The sequence below is a fragment of the Pelophylax lessonae genome (genome assembly GCF_965119305.1).
Source record: "Pelophylax lessonae genome assembly, chromosome: 12".
In the NCBI taxonomy this organism is placed as follows: Eukaryota; Metazoa; Chordata; class Amphibia; order Anura; family Ranidae; genus Pelophylax; species Pelophylax lessonae.
The window spans coordinates 107,227,057-107,241,996 of record NC_138779.1 but is presented as its reverse complement, the minus strand read 5'-3'; the positions used below and the strand labels follow the sequence as shown (position 1 = coordinate 107,241,996).

The following is a 14,940-nucleotide window of genomic DNA, read 5'->3' as shown; positions in this document are numbered from 1 at the left end:
CCACACCCTAGGGGCAGTCCCAGAGGGTATATCCTCTCTCTCTCTGCCTCAGCAAATCAGTTATATCAAAAAGCAGTCTTTAGAGATTTTTACCCAACCCAACTCAAAAAACAGAGGGGCGGGGACTACGTCTGTCAATGAGCTAAGAGAAAAGGATTTTACGGTAAGATTTTACAAAAATCCATTTTTCTCTATCGCTCATTGACAGACGTAGTCCTCGGTGATACAGCACCTTCGGGACGTCCCAGAGCAGTATCACAAAAGAGGGGTGGGAAAATGAAAATCAAATCCCAATCTAGAAGGCCCAACCGGTGCCAACTAGTAGTTTACAATGCTCATCCTTAATGATGAGACTCAACAAAAAAGAGAAATTTTTTTTTTTTTTTTTTCAAATAGAAAAAAACCCTCGAGGTAGACCACCGGTCTCCTCAAATTGCGGCCTGCAAAACCTTGCGGCCAAATGAGGCATCCGCCGATGCCGTCACATCAATTTTATAGAATTTTGTAAAGGTATGTACCGACGACCAGGTGGCCGCCTTACATACCTGGACCACTGACGCCTGATGGCGAAAGGCCCAGGAAGTACTGAGCGCTCGAGTGGAGTGCGCCCTAACAGGGAACGGAGGACTCTGACCCTTAATAGAATAAGCCTGTACCACCGTCTGTCTAATCCATTTGGCAATGGTCGCGGCAGATGCAGGCAAACCCTTTCTGGGGCCATCCGTGATCACAAAAAGTGAATCCGTCTTACGGAATGATTCCGTAGCTTTCAGGTATACCCTGATTGCCCAAACCACATCTAAGGAATGCAACGCATGTTCCCGATGATGCTTGGGCTGAGGACACAAGGAAGGTAGTACAATATCTTCATTCAGATGAAAATCTGAAACCACCTTAGGAAGAAAAGATGGCTTAGGATGAAGTACTACCTTATCCCTATGAATCACTAGGTATGGGGACTGGCATGATAATGCAGCCAGTTCTGACACCCTGCGAGCAGAAGTGATAGCCACCAAGAAGGCCACCTTCTGGGATAAAGTAAGCAAGGGAATCTCCCTGATGTTTTCAAAGGGAGGTTTCTGTAGAACCGACAAAACCAAATTAAGATCCCAGGGCGGTAAGGGCGCGCGGACTGGTGGAGCCAGGTGCCGCACCCCCTGGATGAAATTCCGCACCAAGGACTTGGTAGCTAAAGGTTTCTGAAAGAAGATTGCTAATGCTGAAACTTGACCCTTGATGGTGCTCAAGGCTAGCTTCTGCTCAACCCCTTGTTGCAAAAAAGCCAATATTCGAGTCACCGAATAGGTACGTGGAGGAAATCCTAAAGATTCGCACCATGCAATATAAGTCTTCCATGTATGATAATAGACCTTGCTGGAAGTCGCTTTCCTTGCTTTAATAAGGGTAGGAATGACTGAAGTAGACAAACCTCTGTCCTTCAGTACTTGGGTCTCAATGGCCAGGCCATTAAAACCAGCGACTGTAAAGCACGATGGTAAATTGGTCCTTGAGACCACAGACACTCCCTGAGACGAAGTTCCCACGGAACGTCTGCGACTAGCATGTCCAAGTCGGCCAGGCCGGCTTGACGAGGCCAGCCTAGAATTTCTAGGAACACTGGCGCTGATTGGATCTGAACCAGGCGTCCCTAGAGGTATCTGGCCCCGACCATCCGAGAAAGTCTGGTCGTTTTCTGTTCCCACACATTTATCAGATACCTGATTGTTATCAGGAAGGGTGATCTTTTCTGGTTGAACCTCAGGGACCGAAGTCACCCGACTAGAGGCTTCTTGGCCTGTCTGGTCAACCAGATCCGATTCCTGTGAGGCATAGGGACTAATCTTAGGAAAAGGTAAAGGAAAAGATCTATTCAGGGAACGGTAACTACCGCTTCCTGTAGTACTTAAATGTTGGAAGGGAAGAATCGCACCGGTAGTAGTGGTTGATGCTCAATCTAATGTCCTGAATACCGGTGAAAACATCCCCCCACCCTGAAACCGGGTGGGGGCGCACCTTCAGGCTGTGTACTCCTTTGCTTCGGGTTTGGCTGGCTTGGTCCTCTGTTTGTCCGACCAGCCCTACTTGAACCCTCCTGGAGGAGTCTTGCCTTTCCCGCTTGTTCCAGCCGGGCGCCCTTTATGGGCGGTAAAGAAAGGTCCTCGCTTGTTGCGAGGTCCCTTAGCTTTAGCAGCCTGTGGCAAAAAAGTGCTCTTGCCCCCAGTGGCATCCTTAATGATTTCATCTAGGTTGGCCCCAAATAGACGATTCCCCTGAAAGGGGAGATTTGTCAAGGTCTTTTTGGAACCTAGGTCAGCTGACCAGCATTTTAACCACAGCACACGTCTGAGGATGACCGCTGACATAGATGCATGCCCTAATAGGGGAGTAGTGTCCAAGGCTGCGTCACAGATAAACTGTAGCCCTTGTATAATCTGTTCCATCAAATCAGATGTCTCCTGGGGAATATCTAAGGTCTTGGCGTACCATTCTCGCCCATTCCGTAAGAGTCTGGGAAACTAGACCAATAACAATTACTGGTCTAAATGCTGACCCTATCAGAGAGAAGATGGTGCGGGACTCTGCTTCCATCTTTCGATCCACCGGATCCTTAAAGGACGAAGTGTCCTCCACTGGGATAACCGTGGCTTTATTCAGCCTGGAAATAGGTGGATCCACCACTGGTGGTACCGTCCATTTCTTAATGATGGATTCCTCAAACGGATAGCGTCTAGCAATACGCTTGGAAATAGTAAAGGTACGTTTAGAATGCTCCCATTCTCCTTTAATCTTATTACCAAAACACTTGGGTACAGGAAAAACCTTCACCGTTTTGATGGGCTTGTTAGTACCAAAAGGAATCTCTGTTTCAGTTGACTCTGCCGGTAAAACCTCAAGTTTTAAGGTTTCCTGCACTGCCACAACTAGTGCGTCCACCAATGCTTCTTCCTGAATTATAGCAGGAGAAGAAGCGTCCTCCTCACTGTCTGAGGGGGCTTTACCTGGGATAACAGCCCTTGCAGAGGGACCTGCAACTGCAGTGACCACCTCTGAATCTGAGTCAGAGGTGTCAGATGGTATAGGGGTAGGCGGGGGTCGCTTCCTTGACCCCCGTCCCTGACAGGCCGCCTCCACCCGAGCCACCATAGACTCCAAAATTGCTGTAAATGCCTCTACACTCTGTGCACCGGCGGGTCCCGTGGCCCCCTCGAGGGAAACAGGTGGGGGAATATGTGTGGCAGGGTCCATGATAATTCCAGTCACTTCCTGGATAATATAATTCAAAAATAAAAAACTTTTTTTTTTTTTTTTTTCAGACCCCCAGCGCCACAAAAGCCCCTTAGTGTTACCTGCTAGGGATCCCTATCGATCGAGAGATAGACCCCCAGGCTCACCACTTGATGCTCAGAGTTTAACTGCAACAGGTTACAGCGCTGTCTTGACAAACAGGAAGTCTTTTGGCTGGCTGCCCAGGAAGAAAGGAGGCGGCTCCGCTCCTCTGCACGCCTTCCGGCGCCTCCCCTAGCTCCACGAGGTGTTTGGATCACCTCAAACATGGCCGCCCCCATGCTGGAGACACGAGGCTACGCCAAAATGGCGGCTCGTGCGATCCAGCAAAAAAAATGGCGGCGGCCTGTACTGAATAGCGGTGTGCTGCAGGGCACACAACACTCTCTCTGCATGGGGATTTGGCGTGGTTGGCGGTACCGGCCCTGGCGGACCGCATGGCCGTTCGGGAGGCCTGCTTATAGCTGGAGATCTGATTTAGAAAGGCAGTCTACATGTCCGTGGCTTCTGACTGGTAGGTACCTTATTCTTATCACAGTAAGATTCCCAGAATGCCACTAATTACAATCTTTTAAACATGTATACAATTAAATTGTTAGCTCCCAAACCAAGCCTCCTGGCTTTTTGCACATAAAATCACACTCAAAGTAGGGGGATCTGTGTCATGTTATAGGATAGAGGGGGACTCTATCTTACCATACAGAGAGGGGCCCGCGTTCACCACAAGACCCGTCAGGGGAAAAGGGGGAACATACTACTCACCATACCGGAACCAGGCGGGCACCAACTCCTGACAGTACCCCTCTCCACCGGGGCGGGAGGGCTGTCGACCGATATGGACGCCGTGACTCATGGTCTTTGGCGTTTCAGCGAGACGTTTAACTCGCGGGGTCAGTCCCTTAATGGGACTTTGTCGCGGCCGACCCAGCGCGGAGCTATGGCCTGCACGCGCTCGTAGGCTGAACTGGGGTGTCCACCGGATCTCAACATCCAGCCCGTCGCCCAGTTCAGCTTTCTTGCTTGAAGATCTCACAGGAACACTGGAGAAAAAAAGCTGTCTAAAAAATCTTTTAAGAAAAAAATCTTGCCAGGACCGAAGATCCCAGCAAGGTATCTAGGTCCTTACTCCTAACTAGACAGAAAATAACTGATTTGCTGAGGCAGAGAGAGAGAGGATATACCCTCTGGGACTGCCCCTAGGGTGTGGCCAGAGCTTTTTAATTTCCTGTCTAGTCCTGCTCCTGTGGAGGCAACATAACCCGAAGGTGCTGTATCACCGAGGACTACGTCTGTCAATGAGCGATAGAGAAATTTGATTTTTTTAAAATTTTTTAATTGAGAGTGTTTTTATAGCAGAAATTGTCGCTCTTTTTTTGTTTATAGCCAAAAAACTAAAAACCGCAGAGGTTAACAAATACCACCAAATGAAAGCTCTATTTGTGGGAAAAAAAAAAAACACCAATTGTATTTAGGTACAGCATTGCACGACCGCGCAATTGTTAAAGAAACGCAGTGCTGAATCGCAAACAAATGGCCTGGTCATTAAGGGGGTAAAACCTTCCGGAGCTGAAGTGGTTACACCTCTCCTGGGGAACTATTTTGTTTGAAAGAAATTGGCCAGCAGTTTGCTTTTAATATTTTCTAAGGCCCAGTTCACACTGCCGCAACTTCAAAATCAGACGACAGCTGTCATCCCAGCGCGACTATGGCATGACTTGCATATGACTTCTTTCCCAGAAACCTTTTTCTAAGTTGGAGTGACTCAGGTTTCTCCTATTAGAATGGTTCCATTGCACTTAATGGCAGTGCCATCTTAAGAGCATTAAAGGGCCCCGGGCAATGCAGTGCACTGGGGCCCCACCTACACAATCACCCACGAGAATAAAAATGCAAATGATTGATAAGGCGATATTTATTGGTACAGTAGTGTCAGGCTAATGACAGCTTCCAAGTTTGGCGGCTGGGTCCGGGGAGCACACACATGGACGGGAGTCAGACTGGACTGTCCTGTGTGTGCCTGTTCCCGTGGAGGCGGACAGGCATTCCTGCAGTTGTGAGCTCCCCCTCAATGGCCCAAGTGGCCTGACAGCAGCACAGGGCCGACAGGCGCTTGCCAACTGCTAAGTTCGGCGGCGGGATGCACGCGGGAATCAGGACTAATGCTTGGCTGGGGCTGCGCATGTGGGGCCCCCCGGGCAAGTGGGGCCCCCGGGCAACTGCCCAGCGTGCCCATTCGGTAAGATGGCCCTGCTTAATGGGGTGCGACATGTGCTCCCAAAGTCTGAGCACACGTCGCACCAGTGTGAACCAGGTCTAAGACCTGAACAAGAAAGTACATGTGATGTCAGACTACAGACTTTTTCTGGGTCAATGGTTTAGAAAGTATTGAAGCCCCCAAATGAGAATGACAGCCAGGCAACTAACATTTTCATTGAGAAGTCAGGAATAGCAGTATTTCAGCACAAAAGTATATGAGTTCTGATTCTGAAGTACAGTGTGTTAGAAACACATAAAATGCCCAGCGAACAGGCCTCATTCTAGTGTATCTTCTACACATCACTAAAATATTGTGTTGCAAGATACAAAACTGAAAATCATTTGGTTTCAAGAAACACGCACACGCATGGTGCTAATTATCTTATTTTTAGCTGTGATCAAATCTATGTTCAATAGAAAATAATTATCTTTTAAATAATTAAACATCAAGTGAAACGCATGGCATGCTCCAGTCCTGAGGACATATTCATGTTGTCAGATTGCTCTCACAGCACATCTGATGTGTTCTTTAAATGCCACACTCACATGTTTCTCTTCTTACAGAATACTGTATGTACCACAAATTCATTTTAATATCTATTATATGAAAAAGAAAGGAGTTCCAATTTACAGAGATAACTAATACTCCTTAAAGATGAACTCTAACTGAATGGCATTTAGTTGCATCTCAGAGGTTCCGATCTCCTCTTTTGCAGGCACTTCCAATCTACATGTACTCTCTCTGGCAATGTCTGCATGGCATTTCTCAGAGCCCCTTTCCTGATGGTAACAACAGTGGACCATACCTGTGTAATGTCTTTAGAAAAGGCTACTTGTAGTCTTCCTTAGAGGCCTATGTGACGGGGTGCTAACTGGGGAGACTAATGGGGAGACATGGACATCTTGTTACCCTATAACAGTTAGCCTTGAGGCTTGTTTACATTAGAGGTGTCCTCTGATGATTGATGGACTTTTATGAATTTTTTATATTTTATTTTCTGACTGTATAGCGCTGAGCCACCTTTCTTTTAATGCAGATATTCGCCAGCCCACCAGGGATCTTTCATTTCGTCCAAATGTTTTTTTTAATTAAAGAAAGATCACATCACAAAACAGAAGAGTGCAACGCTTCGAAGCCACCCAGGACCCCTTCGTCAGGCATGTGATCATATGCCTGATGAAAGGGTCCTATGTGGCTTGGAAGCGTTGCACTACACTGTTTTGTGATGTGATCTTTCTTTAACGAAAAAAGTTTGGATGAAATTGAAGATCCCTGGTGGGCTGGCGAAAAACGACATTATTGTGCATGTTCCAGTATCTGGCTGGCAGTCGCTACAGCACCCGGTTCCCTTAACCGCTTGCCGACCGCCGCACGACTATTTACTGTGGCAGTTAGCCCCATACAGGCAAAGCGACGTAGGGCTACGTCGTTCGCCTACGAGCCTCTAGGGGGCGAGCGCGTGCCGCCGGAGGCGTGCTCCCGCCCCCGCTCGTTCCATGTCCGCGCGAGTGACCGGCGGCTCCGATGTCCGTCGGTCACCCGCGATCTCCCGGTGGAGAGGGAGAAAGGCAGGCGGCTAATGTAAACAAAGCCGCTTGCCATTCTCCCTGATATAAGAACAGAGATCATACGATCCTGTTATGTAGGATCGTATGTCTCTGTGGTAACATCACTAGCCACGCCCCTTTACAGTTAGAATCACGCCCCTAGGGACACACTTAACCCCTTGATCACTAATAAAGTTAACCCCTTCCCTGCCAGTGTCATTTTTACAGTAACAGTGAATATGTATAGCACTGATTACTGCAGTAATGTCACTGGTACCCCCAAAAGTGTCAAAAATGTTAGTCAGGGGTCCGATCTGTCCACCGCAAAAAAAGAAAAAAATTGCAGATCGCCGCCATCACTAGTTAAAAAAAAACAATAAAAATTACATAAATCTTTCCCGTAGTTAGTAGCTGCGATAACTTTTGCGCAAACCAATCAAAATACGCTTATTGTGATTTTTTTTTACCAAACATATGTAGCAGAAAACAAATTGGCCTCAAATGTTAAAAAGTTTAGATTTTTACATTTTTTTGGGGGGAATTTCATATAAAAAATGTGAAAAATATTGTTATTTTTTCAAAATTGTCGCTCTTTTTTTGTTTATAGCGCAAAAAGTAAAAATCGCACAGGTGATCAAATACCACCAAAAGAAATCTCTGTGGGGGAAAAAATCAATTTCATTTGGGTACAGCGTCGCACGACCACGCAACTGTCTGTTAAAGTCACGCAGTGCCGAATCGCAAAATAGGCCCTGATCTTGGAGCAGCCAAATCCTCCGGGGCTTAAGTGGTTAAGAGCTTATTCCAGGAACGTGTGTGATGAGCATATGGACTGTGACAACTGCATAGGGGGCAGTTGCAGCATGGTTCTATTCAGGTGACTTAAGGCATAATTCTTACCTTGACTCAAAGAATTTGTACCCCCTATCAGCTACCTTTGCAGCCTAAGGAGGTGCAGCTTGGGGGGGGGGGGGGGGTGGTAAACATGTGAAGTTGTAACAGGCATTCCTCAAAGTGCCCCACCTTTTCCCACCTCTTCCACACATAGAAGTTGTTCTATAGCTTCTATGAATGAAACACTAGCTATAGTATGAATGGACCTTTTAATCATTTACCTGTCCTCCATTCATAGACCCTGTTTCATGCCTGTCACTGCTGCGGGGGAAGATGACCGCAGTGGGGTGGCTTGTGGGGTTGTAGGATGAAGATTTCAATGAAAGAAAAAGCCAGCAGCACAAGGGACATATTGGATTGCGCTGATTTTATTTTTTCTGATTAGAGTTATTTTTTACATTTTAAAATGAGATCTGGATCTGTTTTGCAAGCAAATTTTGGGTAATTCAGTTTTTTTAGTTCATCATGAATCTGTCATATGGCAAAGGGTGCTTTATGTCATAGTGTAGATGATAGGTGAACTAGAAAACTGATTATGCTGTTGAGCATTGATTAAGGAGAAAAAAAAAGTCTACCGCTTAGATCTGTGACTGTGTCATATGCATCCTAAAATATCATCCAATGTTATTTCCATAGCCTTGCTACAAGGACATGTAAGTGCAATGCTCACCCGGTCCAGTCGGTTCTCCATAACCTTCACATTTTTCTGTGCCTGACCATTTTGTGTGGCAGACCCTAAAGAACCTCTCACTTGTTTTCTCTGATCTGAAAGTTTTTTCTCCCAGGATTTTATCTGCAAAAAAAAGTGTTTTGTATTTATAGGGAATCTATAGTGGTTTTGTCTGTTTTTTTTATTACAGTCACAATTAACAAAATAATTGAAAGTGATTTGTAAAAGATCACCTTGTAAAACAACTCATTCAGTTTAAAATAAAAATGAAAGGCAAAAAATTTGTGTATAGAGACAAAACACATTATAATTACATGTGAGCGCACGCTGTCTTATCTCAGCTGCATATAAGCTGGGGGAGGAGAAAATGCAGCACACTGAGCTTCCCAGTGAAAGTCTATGGGGGGGGGGGTCTTGGGGGGTCAGAACCAGTCTAAACAAGGGAGGAGAGCACACTGAGTCCCCAGCACCGCTAGAGAACTTACCATGCTGTGTTCTCCTGCTTTGTGTGGTCAGTTTATATTGGAAATCTGGGACAGTCCCTCGAAATCAAGGACAGCTGGGAGCTATGTTTTACAGACTCTGCAGAGCCTTTTACAAACACACCAATCTCTGCAAGACGGGTACAGTGCTGCATCCGAATCTGACCAATAGAGACCGCCTGAAATAAAAGTAACTCTCAGGCTGATATCAGTTCTGGGTGGACTGATCCTTTAATTATCTCCTACTGTACAACACATAAGCATTGAAGCATTGTTGCTTCCACAAGCAGCTTTCATACAAATGCTTTGCTTTGTGACAGATGACATGAACATGTGGTCCTATTTTTTTTACTCATATAATTTACCTCTTTCTCTAGCTCAGCAATGATTTGCTTCTCGGTTGCAATTTCGTTATCTAGTTCTTCCTTTTGTTCCAGCAGGGCCTGGAGTTTTTCCTGGCTGTCCTGATCACGGTACTGATTGCTACGACTTTCTGATATTTTTAGGTCCTTCAGCAACTCCTCCTGTTCTTTCTTCAGAGCACGCATCTCTGCCCTGATCAAAGACAACAGCCATGAGCATATACACACAATTTAAAGATTTCTGTGCACACCTGAATTCCCCATCGCTCTATAAATAAAAGTTTACTAGTACTAAAATGTTATACAACATTAACCAAACTATTTTAAATGTAAAGAGCTGTACTGTAGTAAAATTATATTCCTAAACCCCTAAAAATATGCGCAAATTTTTGCTTAAAGTAAAGAACAAATTATATATATATATATATATATATATATATATATATATATATATATATATATATATATATATATAATTTCTACTAGTTTTTTTCAACAGTTTATAGTATTAGGTGTACTACAATGAATACAAGCCTCCAATACAAAATAGACAAAGGTGCAATATAAAAAGTTTTAATACCCAAAATACAAAAACCAATACAAATAAAGTGCAATAGTGAAAAAATGATTTTGTACATAAATGTATAAATTTAAGTCCATACACATCTGCTAGATATTAAAGTGACTTTGGCCACTTACGAACCCAGAAAAAGACTGGGTGAAGATGGAAGACCTGCAGCAGGGACAGCGCGCCGCTGGGGGGTTTCGTTTTAAAGTACGGTTCACATTATCCGATGCAAACTAGCACATTATGACGTTGCCTTGCAGATAAAAAAAAAAAAAAGCCAGCAGTTTACTACCGCTTTAACGATTCATAAACACGACCTTTAAAAATTCACATGCAATAACAAAATTTCCTATTTTCCTACACATTGAGGATGATTTATTAAAACTGAAGTGTGCAAAATCTGGTGCATCTCTGCATAGAAACCAATCAGCTTCCAGGTTTTATTGTCAAAGCTTAAAGTGGATGCAAACCCTAACATATACCCAGTGAAGTGAACACAGAGATGAAACAAATGAAACAAATCTCCCTACAGTTTTACTTGTATATGTGCGGTCTTCAGCTTTCTATACAGTTTAGCATGTGCACGTCCTGTTAGAATCTTCTCATGCTGATTCACCTGTGGAAGGGAAGTTTGGCTATACACTGTGAGACAGCTGATTGGAGGAAAGGCACACACACCCTCTCTTCAAATAAGCAGAAACATTAAGAGCTGTGCTGTGAATAGACCAGCTCTCTGCTAATCTATTTATAACACCCACCCCGACACAAAACTCAGCCTGGTTTTATCTAAGTTGGCTGAGAACTTGTCAGAAGTTATCATGCTAATAACAGAAGAACAGAGCAGGAGAAAGCCACGGGACTTAGGGCTTTGAAGAGAGATAAGTAAACACTACAGTACAGATAGATGTCAGGTCAACTTTTATGAATCAGGTTTACATCCACTTTAACTGAACAAGCTGAAGTTGGAAGCTGATTGGCTACCACGCACAGCTACACCAGCTTTTGCACTCTTCAGTTTTAGTAAATCAACCTCGGTGTGCTTTTTGTGCTAGAACCCAGTTAAAGTTGTATTAAACCCCAAAAAATATATATAATATATTGCAGCTTGCACATTTTTGAATTATTTAGTTGTATTTGTTTTTTCCTGGCTTTTTTCATTTATTTTTACACATGGATACAAACAGTAAGTCAGTTTTTTCTCAACTTTCGTTAACAGATCAAGCTGTCCAGACAAAGTGGCAGTTAGTAGATTGACACAAGCCATTTACCACTGACAGGGGTGCTTACAATGGTCAGAGTTTATTTATTTAAATAAATCCCTTATCCCATAAGGAATGAATCTCTTTCTGTAACTGCTTAAAATTGTTTAGCAGGAGTTCAACATTAGTGTATAGAACTGCACTGTATACATACTGTACATACAACTGCATCTGTGCTGCCCTTCCATGAAAACCATGGAAGAATGACGATACGGCAACTTTGGTATTATTCAGACAGTCTAGGCGAACACACAGGACTAATTGTTACTATTATACAGGATTTATATAGCGCCAACATTTTTTGCAACGCTTTAAAATAAAAAAGGGAGACAATACAATAGAAGAGGGTTAAAGCCTAACTCCAGGAAAATGTTATAGTAGCCCTTGCATTGGGGCTGTGGCTGCACTGCAACCGTTAATGGGAGAGGAGAAACACTTTTACTCATCGGATTCTCCGCTCCCCTAACAGATGGTGCCCCCCCCACGTTGCTGACTGTAAATTGGCATCATCACCTCCAATGCAGGGCTATGGACCCCTCTTTGGTCTTCATAACTTCAGGAACCTTGACGACTGGAGCGTGAGGGAGAAGATGCTGCGGGGACTGGTCTAGCAGTGGAGGGAAGTGAAGGATCGGATTAGTAAATCCCCTTTTATTGTTCCTAGACCTAAATGAGAAATTAACCCTTTCAATGCAGGTGCATCCGCTCTGCAAGGGATAGGTTTTTAGTAGCCTGGAGTTTGACTTTTAGGCCCCTTTTGCACAAAGGGTCCAATCAGGTCCTTCCATCAGTTTTTCAAGTGGGCCTATTTGTACGGTTTATTCACACCTATGTACAGGCGATGTAAACAAACTTGTGTCTGTTTACACCTGCCTACCTCCAGTCCGATCTGTAGGGTATCCATCCATTAGCAGCCATGTGCTCCCAGAGCGGAGACACTCAAATTAAAAGTGTTAGGACTGCAGATCAAACAGGGTGCCGTGTTGTGGCTCTGCAGCTTATACATGCGTTTGCAAATGCGTGTCAACTAAACCCATGTTCTTTATTTATATCATGAGACGGTTCTACTTGGTTGGTGGCAGACTGGAGGGTGAGTACATCAGACTGGGGGCTGGCTGGCTTCCATGCACCTCTCTTAATCCTTTTCAATTAGTTTTTTCCGATACAGGGATGGAGACGCTGGGCATACCTGCTGGTGTCTCACTTAAAGTCCCACATAGCCCACATTGTCTACTTGTAAGAGCTTACAATCTAATAGCAGGGGGTCAGCAGACAGATCCCCTGCTGATCTCAACAGAATCTGCTCCGTGTGAACAGGGTTTAAGAGGGCCCTACTTGTAAGAGCTTACAATCTAATAGCAGGGGGTCAGAAGACAGATCCCCTGCTGATCTCAACAGAATCTGCCCCGTGTGAACGGGGCTTAAGAGGGCACTACTTGTAAGAGCTTACAATCTAATAGATATTTTCCTTAGCCTTGATTTGGTAAAAAAAATGCTCACTGTAAAATATATGCATTTGTAGCAACAATATCTAACTTTTACTGCTCCAAATAATACAAATGTATCACCTAGAAAAATGACTACGATGTAAATCTCTTTCAGTTTTTTTAAAAGGTTGTATGGAAGTGGAGGTCCATCATTTTCCACAACAAGGGCTTTTCCTGACAAGATTTTCAAAAACATTTCAGTAAATTAGCTAAGGAGCTCCAACAAATCTTCTCTCAGTACAAACATCAATTGCTTGCTTAGTACATAAAACGTAATAGCATCTCCCTGCAGCTCGTACTGTCACTCTTCAAAGAGCTGGCAGCAGGAGAGGAGTGAATTTGATGTGCTACTTAATTGGTGCTAGCGTTGTCTTTAATTTAAACTTTCACATTTTCCGCTGTGCAGACAATGCATGTGTGGAATGGTAATGCACACGCTCTTTTAGATCTCAGCTCTTTTTGGGAATACAGAAGGAAAAATGTCTCTGCGATATGAACCGTTAATGTAAAATAGTTGATGTACAGGGTTACTTTTGTAATATAAACCCTATTTGCTTCCCCTTGTATGCACAATATACAGCAATTTTAGATGCAGCATGGACCCAATGCCTGGCCATCCGCCACATCAGCCAGGGTTTACATCCATTTTTCGGCAAGGTGCCTATGCTGTAGTTCACAGGGGTGACTATAGATTCTATAAAATGAACGAGAGAGCCAGAGCAAACAGTAGGGAGCTGGTCTATGTCTGGAGAGAGGCAGCGGTAGTAAATATTCAGAGTCCAGTTGCAGTAACAGAACTGTATTGAAGTTAAAGTTCAATGAAGCTCAAATACCCAGCGTGAAGACAACCCGGCACAATCACAGAATGTGGTAGCAAAGAGTATAACAGTAGGTATCAGGTGCACCAACAATGTCTGCTACTTTGCCTGCTGTCACCAGTACTTGCCTGCCACCCTGCTGTTCCAGCCAATCTACTATCTGCTACCAGCAAATGTCTCAGCTGAATGCTATCACCTGTGCCAGCCTGCCTCAGTCTGCTACCTACCAGCTTGTTTGCGTACTGGAGCCTTCTGATTACTTCAGCTGCACAGGATAGACACCTGCCCTGCTGCCAGCAAGACTTACAGGCACTTGTGCCACTCTGTACTCCTGCACCTTCTGTCTACATCTATCAGGAGTCCCGAGTCAGAGGTGTAAGAGAGGCCTTCCTCATCATATCAGGTTCGTGAAATTAGGATTGCAGGCTGCCTGGGCCAACATGCAGAGACAGCCAGATAGGACTAGATAGGGTGCACATGCATGGTGGCGCTTGAAGTTATGGGTCATGTATTCCCAGGGAGGGGGATAATGGTAATTTCTGTGGAGCTGTGAGTGCTGCTTCCTAACTAGATGTTCAAAGAAGTGGCGCAAAACAGGCTTGTGGCTGTAGTGTGGAACCATTTGAATTGTAATTGTTTATCGCCTTTTCTAGAAGAAAACATTTGTGTAATTTGCTATACTGGTATAGTCAGATTTAAATATATTTTTTTAAAAATGTGGGGTCTTAGTAGCACTTTAACCCTATCTGTAAAGTGCTGTCTGATCTTCATTATCAGTTATAAACTAGATGTGCACACTGTCTGTCTAAATAAAGGGATATAGATTTCAAGGCTTGGGAGATACAATGAGCTATATATTCTGTATATAGCCCTACAGAACACAGAGTCAGTGCACAAGTACACTTTGACATTTCTGCTGCTTGACTGCAGACAGGAAACAAGAAGGTTCATCATAGAGAAAAGGCATAGCGTTTAAACCATGGACACAGCTACACACTTTTATCTGTAGTTGTACAAAAATACATGAACAATGTATTCCAACACAATGTATAGTAATGCACTCAGCACGCTGTTTCTCTACTAAATTCACATTGAAAACTATTCTAAACAACAAATGCTATCTATAGAGTCCCATTTGATATCTGCTAGAAACTAGAAAAGTTTAAGTCATACTAAAAGCAATAGAGTGGAAATGGATTAGAACACCTGTCAGTTTTATTGATGCCTGTGCACCCATCAGGGAGATTCATCCTTTTCTTTTTGTCCTGTTTGCCGTTACTATTGAATGTTTAAGTTAAAACAAAATATCCC

General features: G+C 44.1%; 1 protein-coding gene across 1 annotated transcript in view; it reads right to left on the bottom strand.

The window, feature by feature from the left end:
- ODAD1 (outer dynein arm docking complex subunit 1) overlaps positions 1 to 14,940 on the bottom strand; it is a 259,341-nt gene that overhangs the window by 183,050 nt on the left and 61,351 nt on the right. The window contains exons 4-5 of the mRNA XM_082273694.1: positions 9,501 to 9,690; positions 8,654 to 8,776 (exon numbers count right to left, since the gene is read on the bottom strand). Coding sequence (XP_082129820.1) covers positions 8,654 to 8,776; positions 9,501 to 9,690 — 313 coding nt within the window. The remainder of the gene's footprint in view (positions 1 to 8,653; positions 8,777 to 9,500; positions 9,691 to 14,940) is intronic.